At 34.0% G+C, this 18,478-nt stretch overlaps 1 protein-coding gene across 8 annotated transcripts in view; it reads left to right on the top strand.

Moving 5' to 3' along the window:
* Positions 1 to 18,478, top strand: part of PSPC1 (paraspeckle component 1) — a 60,044-nt gene that overhangs the window by 15,095 nt on the left and 26,471 nt on the right. For 4 of the 8 annotated variants that reach the window (XR_008965489.1, XR_008965491.1, XR_008965490.1 and 1 more), the window contains exons 7-8: positions 12,920 to 12,977; positions 17,000 to 17,169. The exons of 3 other annotated variants lie outside the window; for them this stretch is intronic. Coding sequence is in view for 2 of the 5 variants with exons in the window: in XM_057368481.1 (XP_057224464.1) it covers positions 12,920 to 12,977; positions 17,000 to 17,169 (228 nt within the window). In the remaining 3 variants the exon portion in view is untranslated. Of the gene's footprint in view, positions 1 to 12,919; positions 12,978 to 16,999; positions 17,170 to 18,478 lie in introns of those variants that run through there. One more of the 8 variants, XM_057368483.1, reaches the window with a different exon arrangement.

Below are 18,478 nucleotides of genomic sequence, written 5' to 3'. Positions count from 1 at the left end.
GGGTATTGTACTTAATGAAACAATAGCTGCAATACCAGCCTACAACTTACAGCTCTTCCTCTTGATGGTTTAAAGAGGGAATTGGGAATTTTTATGTCCTTGCCCACTTCCCTCCAAGGAAACCGCCTTTTTGAAGTGTAACTTGCATGTTTCTTGAGAAATCATCAGTTTCAACTTCCAAATGCTTGCTATTCTTTCATGTAAGACTTTGTATATGAAATACTTTTTCTTTTTAATATCATAGTCTTTTCAGGAATTATTTTAAGATGTTGTTTTGCTTTCCTTTAGTTTTTCTTGCAGAAGCAGTGCTCTCAAGTATGTTGAGTAATTRTCAGCATAAAGTGGCAGCCTCTCAAGCAGAGGAGATGCTTCAGCAGCAGGGATTSTAGTGGACTTGGATCAAATGCTATAAGATAGATAAGAACAAGAAAGTAAAAAAGCACATTGCAAAACAGCAATGAAGTTTACAGCTTCTGGAATGCCATCCCACCATAGTTTTTGTTCTTAAGAGTTTTGTCCTTTGGAGCAGTTTATAAATCTAGATTTCCATTTCTTGCTGTTTTGAGCCCTATTTGGACATCCCTCACTTCTACRTTAATTTGCAAGGAGACATGTTTGAAAGAAAGCCATCAGTTACATTTCCTTGAACTTCAGTAATTCAGGAGAGATTTTTGAACTTCTTGCCTCTTAAAGTGAATAGAACTGTATTTTCATTCCATGTTCTCATAGCATTGTGCTCAAAAGTTCCAGTAAACAGTTGGAATTTTTTAATGAATGGTGAATTGTTTCCTACCTTACTCTAAACTAAGGCAGATGCCCAATAATAAATTAATAAAWCGTTTCTAAGAATCTTTTCAAATTTGATGCATTTTCTGACAATAAATGTTAGTTATTTAATCCTGAGAGCCTCATACTTAATGAAGCTGATGGTGGTGAAGTTTTGTGAGTTTGTATGAATAAAATCTCAGTTTCTTACYGCTTTGTAAAAGCTCATTTGTAGAGTGTGATTGGGCGAGATGAATCCTAGCTGCAGTCCAGCATACATAGTTCATGTGTGACACCTTAAAGGCTTTTTAAGGTAAAACTAGCTTGGAAAAAGACAAGTCATTACATGTAGAACTAARAACCAGCAACCTGACAAAATATTCCTGCTTTTCTTGGCAGTGGTTTTACTTCAATGATCAAGTTTCTTCCTGTGCATAAATCAATATAGGATAGGCCTTTGAGGAAGCAGTTTATAAATATGCAGTTTGTGTTTTTGTGGGCTGTCCTAGTTTTGGCACAGTAACACTAAATAATTTTCTTTTCAGGAGTCCCATGATATACATCGGTAGACAGATTCTTAAAATCATGCTTTTCTTCTGTTCCGTGGTGTTTCAGACACTAAATTTGTTGCTTTGGTCAAAAACAATACTTCCTTAACAGCCTTAAATATTCTATTTATATTATTTTCATAAACTAAATAAATTATTTTCAGCCTTTAATGACATTAATAGGTAGAAAAAACTATTTCACTGTCATATCTGCTTTTAGTATGAAAAGACATTGCTTGAAAATTAATGCAGATCTTGAGGTATCTTTTTGTAACATGTGTTTATATGCATTAAATCAAAGTATTTGTGGAATAAGATCTTCTGGTTTTAAGTATTTAATGACCATTTAAGATGGTTCATAATTGATTTTCTAGGTCATGTTTTTATGTATCTCAAGGATGCTACTAAGTAATTTTTCAGTAATGGAGCAAATAATCGTTCACCATTATTTAATTTATAACTTCATATTTCTGTATGTGTGAACCATGAGTATTGAGGCTGTGATATTTTTGCGTTATATTTAGGAGATTAATTTTTACTYTTGCTGTTATCTTCTAATGTTTGCACAAAGTGCTTTGGAAAATACTAATATGTACTTTATGGGAGCATGGAAGTCAAACAAGCGACTATTCACACGTAATTTTTATACCTTAATGTGCTGTCAAACATACATAAATCTCTGGTATGAATTTAGGTGTTGTGGTACTGCTTTTAAGCTTTCCCRTGTTCATTCTTTTCTACAGTAATGGACACAGAATTTTCTGACCATGTTCTTTAGATTATCTAGTTTCGTTTATAACCTTACTTTCTCTCAGTAAGACTGATGATCAACAAACTCAAATAACATTTTCCAGATGCTGCTTATGTAATGGCAAAGTGACATTAGCCTTTGTCTGTCTCAGTGTTTCATGAGGCCTCAGCTGTAGCAGATGCCATTTTTGTTCAATTATTGATAGAAGGACCTCAGTGTGTCTGCGCTTGTTATAGAATACTCCGTTTGCATACTTAGGTTTTCCTGTTTCATGGGTTTTATGGATAAAAATGAAGACATCTAATCTAGAGCAGATTTAGTAAGTCTGTATTTTATATTTTAGTCTTATTTGTGAAAATGGTTGCTGCTCACAATTTAAGTAAAACCTACTTATTTAACTAAAGTTCCTCAAATAGGGTTCTTCAGTTTTTCATATTCTGACAAATAAGAATAATAATATAATAATATTTATCAAATAACTGATAAATTCTTTGTTGATATGTTTGATAAATGCCATATCTATTTGAAGAAGCTAAAATTAATGTTTGTCTTGTAATTTTCATTTTTTTTTCCTCAGCTACTGGAGTTAAGTTTGACTTGGGGTTTTTACACGTATTTACCCAGTCTAAGAAGARACTAACTTTCAGTTTCAGTTGTCTGCTTGGTACCTATTTTGGACTCATCCACCTCTCTAAATCCTGAGATCTTGCTTGGTGGTATTGAGACTTGCAACGAAAATAAGTTTCTGTGCTTAGAAAARTTTGTCTTTGCTCAAGGGATCTGTGTTTAAAGAAAGAGGAAAACATCCAAGAGGCAATAAGTGAAATTTCTGTTGAAATAGTGTTCTTGGGTGTGAGCAAACCTGTCAATGGGTCTGTTGTGTAGTGTGAGAGAAGCCTGTTTGGAGACCTGGTTTCTTTCTCTCAAGCCAGTGCCTTCTGAGTAATTATTTTTCATAATGTGACCTTTTGCTTCGCCTCTAGCATTTTGCTTCAGTAGCTCTCGCAGAGCAGAAAATTTTGTAATAATTCAGTAAAATCATAGAAATAGAACAAATGGAAATTAACTTAGTGCTGTTGCCTGTCTATTGATACCAGGCTGTTATTTTAAAAATTGAAATATTTTTAATTTTTCTCCTGAATATTTCATAAGCCTTCTTTTCAAAATAGGTTTTTCTGTTGCTGGAGGCAGTGCTTTTTTTGGGTTATTTTATCTTCCATGAGGAAATGGGAATTTATATATGGTACTTCTGTCTTCCATTAGGTAGTCTTTTATTGTGCAGAGATTAGGTATTACTTTTWGATTAATTAGCATTTTTAATAAATTGTGGGTTTTGGTAAGAAGATGAGATTTGGTAGAGCTGTTTTGTAACTGTTCAGATGGGGAGCTCAACAGAAACTAAAGCTTAGCGGGTTAATTAAATATATTTAAAGTTTGCCATTYAAAGATGTTTCTGCYTGARCATAATCTTAGAATCATAGCRTGGTTTGGTTTGGAAGRGACCATTAAAAGCCCTCTAGTTCACTGTTCCTGCAATGAGCAGGGGCATATTAAGCTGCTTAAGRTGGCTTAGAACCCCATCCAATCCAATCCTTAATGTTTCCAGGGTTGGGGTATCCACCATYTTTCTGGGCAACCTGTTCAGTATTTCATTGCCCCCACTGTAAAAAATTTCTTCCTTGCATCTAATCTGAGTTTAAACCACTATTTAGTTTAAAACCACTACCCTGTATCGTATCACAACAGGCCCTCCTAAGACATTTGTCACCATTATGATTTCCTAGAGTCGGTAATAACTCATTAATTTAGGYTTAGAATTGTGTAGGATAGAGTGTTTGTATTAGTTCTGTTCTGTACGTGATACGAAGCACGCCTCTCTTAGTACAAATCCTGAATGCAATTTGGGTTATCTGCTTGTGACAGGATAGCTGGTAGTTGTCTCTTCTAAATGTAGTTATGTGAAAGATCCAGAGAAGACAATATGATGTTGAAATTAGGTTCTTCAGCCCTTGTTTATCTTCTTATATGCTGCTGTTTTTTATAATACTTTTAAAATGTTATTTATTGCGGAGTCTTCCTGTTTGTTTCCCCCACCATTTCTGAATTATTAAACATTTGTTTTAACTATAGGGGAACTTCTGGGTTTAGGTAAGAACCAGTTATTTTTGTTTGTCCCCATTGATTGGGTGGTCCCCATTGCGTCCCTAACACAATTCTTCAGGTCTACTTACATAAATAAAGCAGTAGTTTTTGTTGGATATTTTTGATGAAGCCAGACACATAGCTTAAGAGTGTGTGGAATTGGGTTAAGGTATTTAGCTAGAAAGCAATGTTTCTTACCTGTTTGGATTTTTTCAGATGACCAGTTTTTTAAACTTTTGATGCAAATACTAGGATTGCCTGGCAGAATGTATTATTTTCATGTCAGAACTTTGTTTATTCAAATGACAAACATCTTCCTCATTCAAGTCTGCCTCATGTTGAGTGAGTTTTACAGGAGATGGCTTGTAGGTTGTATTAAATAACTGTGGTGCTTGCTTTCATGCAGGAAGTTTCACTGATGCTTCTCTGTTTATAATTTCATGTTTTAAGTGCTGTATGTGTGGACAGGCCATGAGTTCATTGGAGAAATCTTAAACATTGAACTGTTCTGTTGTAAGCAACATCCATAAAGACACGATATGGGTGCTACAAGTTTCTCCTACAGGATCTCTTTGTAGCATTGAAAGACTGGTTTTCACTTTCCTTTTGACAAATACTTGCATATTCTAATTCAAATTAGTTAGGAGATAGCAACTACAATTGGACTGGTTTTATGTCATAATTAGTTTGCATATATGGTATTTACTTGATGAGGAAAAATTGTTAATAYAGAACTCTGGGAAAGAGCCATGTTTAGTGCTCTGTGGCTATAACTAGTGGTGCTTTTAAGTTGATTTTGCAGTCTTATAGTTGACGCTTCAAATAATAAGTAGATTGTCACATAAACTTTCCACGATGAAGGGTATTCTTGGCTGATTAAGTTTTCTTCTAAGTATTGATAACTTTCACTATGTCTTTTTCTTGAATCCTGCATTTGGGGGAAATTGTTCTTTAGACTCAATCCAGTGTTCACTCTTTCTAATATTTGTATAGATTTGGATTTTGTGCAAGGCAAACATAATGAAATCTAAAACATAGCATAGTTCCATAACACCTGATTTTCAGTTAAGTATTGCAGTGCATTTCTGCCTGATGGAACAGTTAGCTCAGTTTTTGTTATCAGTTAAGCAGCCCATCAAGTCCACACCCACCATGGTAAGCTGTGGAATGCATCTTAAATCGTTTGCAGCCTTCCAGGTTGTCTGTTTTGATATTTACTCTTGTGRCATTTTTTCAGCTCAAATAAAACCAGAATAATTCTAAGATGCTGCATGAAATTCTCTAATATGCCTCTGAAGATGTGAATATATTGTGAATGTAGTGGAATTGTTAAATGTCTCAGTTGTGAACTTGGTGATATGGTATATATTTCTTCCAGAAAGTAATTTTGTGGGTAAGTAAACAGTCAAGTGCCTTTGAAAAAAATACTTATGTTCAGCCATTGATCTGTATTTAATTTATGTTTTTAATTTCTTTACTGTTACTGAGACAAGGTAGCTAATAGAAATGGGAGAAATATTTTTTATATTTTAGGTCCATTAATCCAAGGTGGCTTTCAATTCCAGCAGAATCAGATTGGCAGAATTGAGAAAAAGAAAGTTGCTGTTWGAGGAAATGATGTAATGGGATTTCATTTTTCAAAGGATTTCCAAATCTGTTGAAAGTGGTTGCCTTCTCTAAGCACTTTTGTCTTGTCAAAATTATTTCTGAATTTTAGCTTAAAATATTTGAGAAACAGATTTTTACCTTTCTTGTGAGTCTTAGTTGTTATATCATTCAAGGAAAAAATTTGCCAGAATACCTCTGTACTTTTTTTCTCTCAAATCACCAACCGCAAAGATGTTTGGAAAAAATACCTGTCTTTGCACCTACATCCTYAGAGAGTGCTTTATATACATGAAGGGATATGGCAGTATTTTGCTTTACCTGAACAGGTGATGTAAGGATGATTAGAGGAATGGAATTAAAATACTTGGATTTTGTTCCTARCTACTTTATATAGATGCAGTTTGCTTAGGGCCTGATTTTTGCCTTCTGTGTAATTTTTTTTTTTTTTGAGGATGATAAATAGCTCTTACCACAGGTTGTGAGAAAATGAGATACATTTTAGTTAGTTTTGCAGATATTGTAGATATACAAAGTTTTACTATATTTTAGAAAAGGAAATGAGAGAGGTAGAAGGAAAGCCCACAAGTAATATTAATGCAGTGGCTTAAATGCAATATTAAAATTCAGTGGATGAGCAAGTAACTACAAGACAAAATAATGAAGCAGAAAAGATATAAATTAAAATATGGAACCAAATTGTTTAAGCAACAGAATAGATTCCATGGAATATCTTGGCTTCTTTTAGACTATTTTCTTTTTTGTTAACAAGTTAGAATGTAATTTAAATTTTTGACCTGTAATACATTCTGAAAGTATGAATTTTTGTGTAAAACGAAGCTTTTGCTTTGTGTATTAAATAGTATTGTCTTTAACCTTTAGTATTAACCTTTTATTTAATCTTTAGGATTATTAAATGTTGCTGGKTAGTGATGTGTCCCTTAAAGGTCTTTGTATTGAAAGCCATATTAGTGCAATTAAACTGCTTTTTTTTTTCTGAAACTGATGTGTAGACCAGACTTAAACATCATGTGAGTATTGAAAGGAAGCTAACTTTAGTTTGGATGCATCCAGCTGTAAGTTTTGGAAAGTAGAAGCTAGTTTTGCCTTAACAAAGACAGCTCTTGAAATGTACTCCATTTTGTAAAGATCAGAAACGGCTGGTATTAAAATAAAGGTGAATGTGAGACGGAATGTAACTGTAACTTTTTGAAAACCATTTATCCTAAATCTGTAAAGATTAAGAGTGTGCATGCTCCGTGTCACAGACAAAATTGCAATCCATTTCTTTTACAGTGTTAGTGCTAGGTGATGTACTGAAAGGCTGTTCAGTCCTTAATTAATGAACGTGGATAATAGAGTACTCTCCTACCAAATGTTTTATTAATCTGTGTGAAATATACTGGGATATGTTACAGGGTGTATTAAGACAGATGTTTTTAATATAGTGTGGTAGATGTCTTGCACATGAATATTAGGTTAGTATTAGGTTTTATTACACTACCCCTGTGATTTTAATGTACTGTTCCATGTAATACAAGGTTCTTTCGTGTTTTTAAAGAAAAACTTCAGCTTACAATARCAAATACTTTTGAGTAGTTTATATTACATTTGTTTTGTTGGAGGTTTTTTTCTGTGGGATTTACTGCTGAGGACTGTCCTCAGCACCTKATGCAGAAGGAAAATGAGACCCCACAGAAGCTGAAGACTTTCTCAGAACTATGCGTGAAGGTTTTTCATGAATATATTCCTATACTTTTGTTCTGAGTTTTAAAAGAAATTCCCCAATTCTAATAAAATTGTTACTTCCTTTGCAATCTTACTGAAATGACAGAAATGCTTAAGAAATGCACTGGACTAGTAATATTTTATTTTCCTGTCATTGTCATATTTGCTACCATTAGGGATATTTTTCCAATTTGTAGCATTTACTGGAATATGTGTATCTGAAAATTCTTGTATTGTATCTGAAAATTCTTTTCATTAGGCTTCCTGTTTAAAAACCAGGACTCTATATAGTTTACTGTATGCTATGTGTTTTATAGTTACTTTTACTTTAGTTATCTAGTTTAACGTATTTTTGTAGTTTTCTGTAAAGTGAGAAAGCTTATGTTTTTGCAGACTTGGRTGAGCGCTATCACTCGGTTCATAGAGTTTTGAATAGTTTAGGCTGGAAGACATTTCTGGGATAATCAACAATCTTTRATGCCYAGCTCAGAGKAGGGATCAGCTCTSAATTCAGACTTTTGTACTCAGAAAYGCATAGAAGTCTTGGATTTTGAAAGATCAGCATTTTTAATTTAGAATTACTTATTACTATTGTACTATTGACCAGAAGGGTARATGGAAGACAAGCCTTTTACTAATTTAACTTGTTACTGGCAGCTTAACTTCCAGTGAACTTGTCACTGGAGTGAAATAGTAGACTATTCTGAGGAAAGGACAAATAATGCACAATCAAAYGTGTCCTCCAAATTCTAGTTCTGATTGCCAGCTAGCTACTTCAATAACTTGTATGATTTATGTCATGAAAATATAGATGTCATTCAGTCAGTTACAAGTTAGTTACCTTATTTATCTACGGTTTAAGGGCCTTATGCCTCCTGAAGAGGTCTTTGGAAATAATTTTTCTTTTCTAAAAGGAACTTAATGACATAAACCACACTAGAAGGGAATAATGAATTCTACTAAGAGGTACAAAAAGGTCAGGGCTGTTTTGACAAATATAAAATCTGCTGGAGAATAAAATTCAGTTTTCATTTTGATGAAAAAGAGTGAGAATCAACAGCACTGTTAATTACGTTTTGYGCTATACACACAACCTAGATAAAGTGCTAATTAAACTATTAATTTTAATGTTCAAGTTTACAGTGCAAGTGTTCTTTTCTTGCTAAGGCAGTTTTTGGATGCATGTCTTARTGTTATTGTGCTTACTGTTCCTTARCTGAAAGGTGAGTAAATAGTTGCCTGTTAATTGGAAAGTGCATCTTCTGGCCAYAAACCCTTGGATACTCTATGGTCTGTCATCTTAACATTTCTGTTGATGTCTTGCTTTTTTGCTGTTCTAAAATTTTCCATGCCTTATTTAGTTCATACCGTAATTTTTTGATAGCTTTGTTATCATGAATATTGCATCACTGGGAGACAAGATTAATATTCTCTGGGCTACTGCAACTGCAAAGCCTGTTTTTTAAGGAAAAAAGTAGCACTGGTTTRTCAGTTAAAAAAATTAGATTTATGACTGTATTTTTACTTGCAGTGGGAGAAGGAATTTGCATCTGATACATTGTCCTGTACCAATTCTTCAGTGTTATTCAAAACATTTCATTTAATGGTTTTCTAGAACAAATTTAAAAATAGTGCAATATATTTAAAAAACTCAGAAGAATCATCTTGGCTGTCCTCTGTGTCTTTAGACTGCTCTATCAGTAGTGATTGARGTTTAAGAACACTGTACATGATGCACCTCAAATACTTTGGAAATCTGGTTTCAAGTACTTGATAATAAGGGGAGAACACATACTATATTAAATGTACAATATATATTTTGAAAACTGAGTGTATTCAATATTTTGGTGTAGATATACTTTTCTCACAGTTCCAACTAATTTTAACGTCAAAAGTAAAATGTAGTTTTTAATGCTTCTCCCTAAAGCAATTAGCAAGTATAATCCTATATTTGCCATCATAAGAGTTCTTCTAGGAGATTACTCAAATTAATTGGACCTTTTTGAAGGTTGTCTGCATTARTGAGTTCTGAAGTATTTTACAAGAATCCTGGCAACAAATAATTGGAAAAGGTTTGAGTTGTGTAAACAGTGCTTTTACAATAGGACATTTTTTGTTTGCTTGATTTGTTTTTTTATGKTTTTTTCTGATTTTCACAGAAAATTACACTTTCCCACATATTCTTTGTCTTACAGCTTTCTTTTCCCCCTATAATAGCATATCATCCATTTTTCTTGTTCTCTTCCAGTTTAATTTGTTTTCCCAGGTACAGGTGACTTCAGAGATTCTTAATCACCCCACATATTTCTCTGTTAATTGCTTAGCCTGTTTTCCTGCTGCTCAGTTTTAACTCCCTGTTACGAGTAGTTACGGTTGGCTTTGAGCAAGGGGCTGAAGCAGGCTGCTGCTTGACAGAAGCATGGGCAGTCATAGTGAGGAAAAGAAGATCTGAGAAGGTAACACTATCATTATTAAGTTCTGGAAAAGGCTTGAGTATCTGAAAATGAACCCACCAGCACTGGTTCAGCTATTGTCAAACCTACTTGTTGGTATTCCTTTCTGTTGTATTTTGGGCAAAATGCATGGACTAGTTGACCTAACTTATCTGTACTATGTGTTTATATTCACATAGTAAAGAACTGTCTAGGACATGATTTGTGTGTGATGGAACTGATTTTTTGTTACCACCCGGACTCCTTCAGATAGAAGTTTTAAATGTATCAAACATCTAATGAGATTAATGCTATGTACTGCTGTTTAACATTTGAAATTGAGTGTTTTCTCTGACAGRAAGTGTAAATTTCCTAATTCTGTGTTAAGAGTACAGAAGAATTTTCCTGTGCTGAAAAGTCAGGGGAACATTAGTTTTGAATGTGCAGCCATAGGAAAAATTGTAAGCAGTAGCAGCATCTTAATCTTTTAGGCATGTTGATAAAATAGTAGACAGCAGTGACCTGAAGGCACATTTATGGATCTTGATTCTATAGCTGAATTGTTTTTTTACTGTAATAATTCAACACTGAAGTTAAAGCTAAAAAAGCTAAAAAAAAAAAAAATAATTTAAAAAAAGGCAAATAGTTACTTCATGTTTTTTTTTTTCTTCTGAGTGTTAAACTAGACTAAAAAAAAAGTAGGTTCTGCCTGTCTTTTGCTGTACTTCAGTTMACTGAAGACTGGAAGCATTTCAAGACAGGGAAGAACTGGTTGATTGCTAGGAGGAAGACCAGTGTTTTTTTTAAAGGAAGTGTACATCATAGCTTCTATCCTTTACAAGGAAAACAAATTAAGTTCTAGTAACTAGTGCAGCTTTACAGCTTTGTACTTAACATCCTTTTCTAGCCATCCTTTTTTGTATTTGGCCCTGCCTTATGGCAGTTATCACATTAAAAAATAAAATCAACCAACTTGCAGTTGAACATGAGATGAATCAAGTAAGTTACGTGCCTAATATAAAGTCTGGTACTTTTCTTTGTAGCTAAAAAGTTTCTTACAACTGTTCACCGTGTGTCTGGTTTTCACACAAGCATGTAGGCATGCCTGTGGGCACACACAATCTTAATAGTGTAAACTGATAGCCACAGTATTTCTCTATCCTTGTGGGCTAGGGATTGTCATTAGGGATCATACACCACTTTCCCTTCTGCTTCCTTATGTCAAGAATGAGGTGTACAAGCAGACTAATATAAACAAGGTTGTGTGCTGATTTTGTGACTAACCCATGTTGGTTTATAGGTATGATCGATTCCAGTGGGGCTGCTGATTTTACTTAAAATGCCAGTTGATGTTACTGTGAAAGGTCTGTCAAAATGGTTGCATGTTCTCTAWTAAATTTTTAGTGTTGATTATAGGGTAAGAAGAGGTCCTCCTCAGTGTTCCATCAATGGCCTTTTTAGCTGGACCTTAATACCTGCCTGTGTCTTTCAGTTGCCAGGCCTTATTTTTCCTCTCCACATKAAACCATCTTCTTCTGAAAATAGAGTGTACTCTTTTTATGTTAAATACTTTTTGGAGGTTAATATTAGTTACTACAAACTTGTTGGTCTGAGAGCCCTTTATCATATATCTTGTGGCAGTTTCCTATAGCGGGATATTTTTACAAGACTGTTGGTTCTGTTCTGTAAAATAGYGGTGTCTGCTGCTTCAGGTAGCTGAAGATAGATGACTTATATTTGGCATCCCAAATGTGATTGAGCAAAACAGACTTTTGTGAACCTGTGAAAATACTGTGAATGTATTTTGGTTTGATTAATATTTCCATGTAAAAGTTGCTTATAGACTGATTTATTTGCCGAGTATGTAGATTTGTTTTCAAAGTGCATCTGAACTTAGGCTCTTAAATCATGAGTGGAATGGTTTTTCAGAAGGAAGTACATTTTTTGCATTTTCTTATTCTCAGCACATGTGTGTTTACCCAGGAGCAGAAGACTTCTTAACATTCTTGTAGAAAATTAGGGAGAGTTTTCTTTTTAAGAAATATCATTAGTTTTTGTTTCCAACTGTGAATTTGKTTCTATTTAATCTTTTTGATGTAAACAGTAATCCTAAAATCCCTTGGAATTGTCTCTGATAGAGTACTTCGTTTTCTCCTAAGTGATGATTTTTTTGCCACTTTGGGTACTATCTTTTGAGTATTGTTTCATAGCAGGCCGTGGTTCATGTTTAGTAATGTCAGAACTCTTTTGCTGTTGGGTGACTGAGCATCCATTGTATCTGAATCAATTTGATATCTTTCTTGTCTGTTCAGTGTAAAAGCATGTTACAGTTTCTGGTGTTACTACAGTTTTATGCTGGTTTTAAAAGATGGGTGGGTGTCTGCACTAACATCAATAGCAAGGTATTATTGATTTAAAAAAATATACCACTACCAAGTTAAGTCAAAACTATTTGAACAAAGATGAATTGGCCAGTAGAGTTTATATACCATAATGTAATACATCAGACCTTGATTTTCAATTAGCACAAGTATTTTTGAGTTGTGGAACTAGACTGAGTATTACTGAACCACGGCCTTTAGGCAAGTACTGTAATGAGACCTGTTTGTTTACAGGTAAAATAGAAACATACTTACTAATTAAAAACACTTTRTGAAGGGTGATTAATTCACAGTTGTTCACATAACTGTTTGGAAGCTTTAGACCGCTGCATCTGATAAATGGAACTTGGGATATTTAATATGCAAAAATGTACATCATTGTTATATTGAACTTATTAATCCATTTGATGTTATAAAAAGCAAGAGTATGGTTAACTTCATTTCTTGTAATATTTTTAATCAATGGGAGCTTTTGAAACTTTAACATTTTTATTTTCATGGAGTAAATGGGAATGTTTTAAGTTCTAAGAATGATAGGTTGACCATGAAAACTATGTTTACTTTCAGAGAGAACAGGAAATGAGAATGGGTGATATGGGTCCTCGTGGAGCAATAAACATGGGAGGTAGGGATCTGAAGGAAAAAGGCTTCTGTAATGTAAAATTTTTTTTTTTCTTTGGGACTGTACATGTAACTCAAGCRCTATTAATTAGTAACAACTTCTGATAAAAAAGGAGTAAGCATGTAGGAAATAAAAAGCCCCCAGCATGTATCTTGCTTTCAAACAGCTTTGCCCTCCTACCCCTGATGTATCTTCATTGCTTTGACTATACATGGCAAAAAATTATGTGCAAGTTAAGAGAAACAAAAGTCAGAGAAAGGTGATGCTCTGGGAGCTATCTGATACAAAAGAGGAATTTTATGTTGAAAAGATACTATTTTGGMGGGACTACCTATTCAGAGAAATTGCGACTAATTGCATGCAGTGAAACGATGTAGAGGTTAAAATTGGCAAGTTATTCTTGACATACCTGATGAGGTAAATGAATAATGTTCTTGATGTTCTACCAGTTTGCTCCCAGTCTGTATTTGCAAATATTCTCAGCTCTTGCAATTTAAAATGCTGTCAATGCTAAAAACTATTACTGTGTAATCTAGAAAAGTATAATAATTAGTGCTTGCTCCATATGTGTTGACTGAAACAGTTAAGAATCTTACTTACAGAATATCTGCTTTTAAACAAGACTGAAACTTAAAATATTCCTTCAAAATTACCACGTCTAACTAAACTATGTGAACTGTTAAACTATGGGAAGCTTCCTAATGGTAATTTAAAATAAATTAGGATGATAATTAAAAGTAATAGAACTATTTTCTRTATGTTTTAAACTTGAAAGTGCATACAAAACTAAGTAAACATTTGTCTTGAACTTTTGAGTAATAGGAATTTGTAGAGTAATGAATCTGCTTGGTTCAAATTTTAAAATACATTGTTCACCATTTCCTTGTATTTATTGAGACACGTTTATAGCTGAAACATAGAAATAGGCATGTGTTTCCAGGGATGATGAAAATKATTTAAAAATAATTCTGAAGAAAGTTTGTGAAGCTATCTACAAATATTAAACTGAATCATAAATTGAGGCTTATTTTTTTTATTTTATAGTTGGACYTTTGCATATTGCAGCATGCTTAAAATTTCATTTAATTAGAAGACTTYGTAAATATTGATACTGTGCCTGTTGTCCAGATCCGCAAGATACACCTTTTACACRCAGATTTTAAATGTGTGTTTACTGCAATTYGTAATKGTGATATTCATGGTCTTAGATTCTAAGCTTTGTGTTATAACTTGATTTTAAACTTCATACTTTTAGAAAGAAATTATATCATTCCAAAAGAAGTTATAGTAACACTGAACTGCTATTTTAAAACTATCCATAGCAAATAGGTAAGTGTAGCATTTATTTTTGCAGAGGCTGGATTTTAAGTTTGGTCACTATAGAGATTTTTTTTTTTCCTCCAGCATATTAACTCCATCAGTACAACCAGAATAATTGACTCTGAAACCTTACAATAGATCTATAAATAATAGATCTTTAGCTGTTGACAGTAGCATCCTTTCTCCACATTTCTATTAGAACTGTAACTTTATTTTTAACTGACCTTTASTGTTTGTGACTTTTCATAATGCAGGACAGTAGGGAGCTGGAGTATCTTCAGTMACAGAAATACTTGCATGATAATTTTATTAGAAAGCAGAGTACCTCTGTGACAGATTTAACAAGCATTGGGCTGACTTGTGCAGAACTGCTCATTTTTACAGCTTTTTGTGACAAGTTCTWCGAGAATATGTATGCCTCATTAGAGCACTTAACTGGCTTGGTAGTGCTAAGTGCAGATTATAAATTCAAATATGGAAAAAAAGGGCTTTTGTTTGGAACTGTCTCTGATGAAGATTATTGACTGGCTTGTTGGTGCATTTCAGTCCATTTAGAGTGTCTTTTTCAGTCCTTCAGTTTGCAAAAGAAGGCTTTTTTATTTTAGGCTGTGCATTGTGGCATGAACACAATTTACAGATGGAGAGTAGTCATTAAACTCCTAACATCAGTGTCCCACCAAAAAGAAGGGACCATCAAGTGGCCAGCTCTTAGGGTCTGCTTTGGGGATCGGATTTTGGAGGACCCCCTGAGTTATAGCTATACATTGTAGTGGTGTCTTGCTGAAAGTATGCAGGGCTCCACTCTCTTCTTGCATTATACTCTGTAGTGTTCCTGCTTTCAGATCTGACTCTGCCTGAAACAGGATCAGTATTCTAGAGGTTTGATAGTATAGATTGCTAYATGCCACCGTGGATGCATTTGTCTGATATAGAGCATGAGAACTTTGAGACAGTTGACAGATAAATGACAGTACCTGCTGATGCCAGCGGGCTCAGTTTAATTAGTCTGATAAGTAAGCAAATAGCAAATAATTTAACATTTAGTTATGTCCTGCACTAAGTGCTACTGCCATCTTGATAGTCCTGCAAAGTCCCTCTAGCCTCTGAAAATAAAGGTTTCCCCTTATATTGGCAGTTTCTTTCCCTTCGATACTAACTGAATGGGTGATCGTAAAAAAMCATTTTAGAGCATGTGCTACTGTAGTTTTTTTGAATTGTAGAACAATCTTCTACCTTCTACATGAACTGATCATGTGTATRGGTAGGTAAGAAGTATCCAACCTGAGTGTGCCTTTGCTTTGACTTGGTGTTGCARGGAGAGGCTTGGAATTTTTAAATAYTAAGCTCAAAGACTTCTGCTTTTCAGAATTACAGAAACTAGTAAACTAGTAAACTTGTTTAGCACTTCTAATGTGCTGCTGTGTAGCATGGATTGTTTTTGGTAAGGAGTTTGTGGTTGGCATAATGTGTGTAATCAAACCCAGGTCTTCAATTTTAGCAGCAATATTTTGAATGCCATGRTTTTACTGGCTGCTGTGACATGGTATACTCAAGGCAAGTAATACAGATGTAATTTTGCATACCTGCAGATAGACACAGTATTGTATCTCTGAAATGGCTTTCTTTCAATGATGTATATGTATAAATTTGTTACTAAAAAGTGCAGTTGTGATGAGAAGTGAGAGTTTATTTTGAAATAAGAATTACAACCCTATTAGTCTAGCAGCATGTCAGATTTCTTTATATTATAAAAGTGTGTACTTAAAGTGWACACTAAACTCCAAAGGTATGCTTTCTTCCATTATTAAATTTTGGATGCATACTTGGGGCTGAAAAGGATGGATTATTGTGGGRCTTGGTGGAATGCATGATCACCAGTCTTGAAGTCGATGATATTTCATAATAGCAAGATGTGGGATAGATAGTAAGACTTTTTTCTTTCTGATACTATGAAGACATTTTTACTTATGTGTTCAGTATGTTAGTGAGTACTGGCAGAGTGATGTTTTTMAGTGTAATACTACAGCTAAATGATCTCCTCAGAATGTTTTCAAGATTTTCTTGTTCTGCCTGTTTGATTTAGAATTTTGGAGGAGATTGTTCTGTCGTTTCAAGTTGTAACGAAACTACTTAGTTCTCTGGTACTTATAACAAATCACAGCTAGATGCAATATTTTATTTATGCTAGATTACAAGTGATTTATTGTGAAGTTGAGTACCATGTCTGGTGGTGTTTTTAGACCTTAGATTAATCTACTGTACACTATATACAGTTAACATACTGCTGGTAAAAGAGTTCTTGCAAATGTACATTTAATCTATTAAGATCCCTAAAGAGCCATGTTGCCTTAKAGTTGCCAATGTCTTTAAAATCACTTGAGATTTTTGCTCATCTGTGGTGTGTGTACTGCATATAGATGCAATATGAAAACTTCGGTTCCTGCACAGAAACTGTATAACTATATTTAACTGAAAAGGTTGGGATTTTCAAATACATGAGGCAAATTATGTAATGCAGAATAATAGAGATTATTGAAAACCTGTTTAAAAGCAGATGATTGAGATAAATGTACAGTCTCAAAGAATATATGTTTTTCTCAAGTATTTGAAGTCTTGTACATTTGGCTTTTTAAATATCGTGAATTGTTTGTTTGTTCTTGTAAAATTAAGATAGGACAGCTCTAAGTATAGATTGTTTTGCGTAGATGCGTTTAGCCCAGCACCTGCTGGTAACCAAGGCCCTCCTCCAATGATGGGTATGAATATGAACAACAGAGGAACTTTACCTGGCCCTGCAATGGGTCCTGGTCCTTCCATGGGACCAGAAGGAGCTGCAAATATGGGAACACCAATGATGCCAGATAATGGAACAGTGGTAATGTATCACAAATTTAATTACTTTGAATAGCTGTTATGTCTCATGGCCCATTTTTGTTACCAAAGGTATTTTCACACTGAATAAGAATGAGTTACATGCTTTGGATCTGTTAAAAGTACTTGATAAAACCTATTCATGCAAATAATTTACAGCTGGACAGGGAGATGTTTTTTTAATATTACTGTGAAAATCTCTTAGGAACCATAATTTCTAAATTTAGACTTCTGTTGTTCTTTTCTTTAGTAAAACTAAATTGTGTGAATTAGCTTGTTGGGGTTTTTGATGAACAGTGAAATGTTGGAAGGTACAAAGTGTGAAGATACCTTTGTGTAAACTATTTATTTTTTTAAAGCAACTCTAGTGTTTTTTGTATTTCTTTTCTAACACTGTTAAACGCATGAGATTGACAGTAATTATGCCACTTAGAAAATCAGTAGCCAACAGCTATTGACAACTGCCATATAAATACAGAAAAAATAATGCCCAGTTGTCACGGTAATAGGGAATGTCTTGTAAATGTCTGAAATTTGTAATCAAGAGCAGACAGGCCAATGGGATGAGGTTAAAGCACTAGCTGTTCTTCCTTTGTTCTCATAGTCACTTTTCCTAGCTGTAATGTCTTAYGTAGAGAAACAACTCTAAGTCAGACTTTGACATATTTTTTCGGTACTGTTCTGTTACTAGATATTTGGATTGGTGGTGGTGTGATATAAAGGAATACACAGTATTAACAGTTATTCTGTTACAATTTTATTGGAACATTGAAGCATTTTGTAGCTGTGTTTTTATGTCTGTACGTTCTCAACAGCATCTGTCTGGGATTGAGAAACCTGTATAATGAAGTTAGAACAAAACTCTTTGTTCCACAGAGGAAAACAAGATTTTGATTTTTGCACAGAAAATACATTGTGTGTCTGGTCTTTACCAGATAAAAAGGAGAAGTTCTTACTTCACATCTTAAGAGCCAGCTCATTTTATCAGTTGTATCATTTCTTACTAACTGGGTAGGATGCTATTCACAAAATACTGGATTTGGAAATGGCTTTGGCTGGAGACCACTGTGTTACTGGTCACCATGAGACCATTCTCTTCTGTTTATGTAGACCCTTAAAAAGAGGTGAATGGAAAACAACATGGTGTCATAAATTACAGTATCTAACTTTAACTGTTGTTTTTCTACAAAAAGTCATTCCAGGTATGGAAATGTAGGAAATATACTGACACTTCAAAATGCATGTTKAAAAAAAATTATTTTTCCTTACATTTTCTTATGCATGCTTCTGAAGGACGAATTAGATTTTTGTTT

This window comes from Malurus melanocephalus, unplaced genomic scaffold (genome assembly GCF_030028575.1).
Source record: "Malurus melanocephalus ecotype Western Australia unplaced genomic scaffold, MMel_1.1 scaffold_93, whole genome shotgun sequence".
NCBI lineage: Eukaryota > Metazoa > Chordata > Aves > Passeriformes > Maluridae > Malurus > Malurus melanocephalus.
Note: the sequence above shows the minus strand (reverse complement) of the source record. Positions and strands in the feature narration are given on the sequence as shown.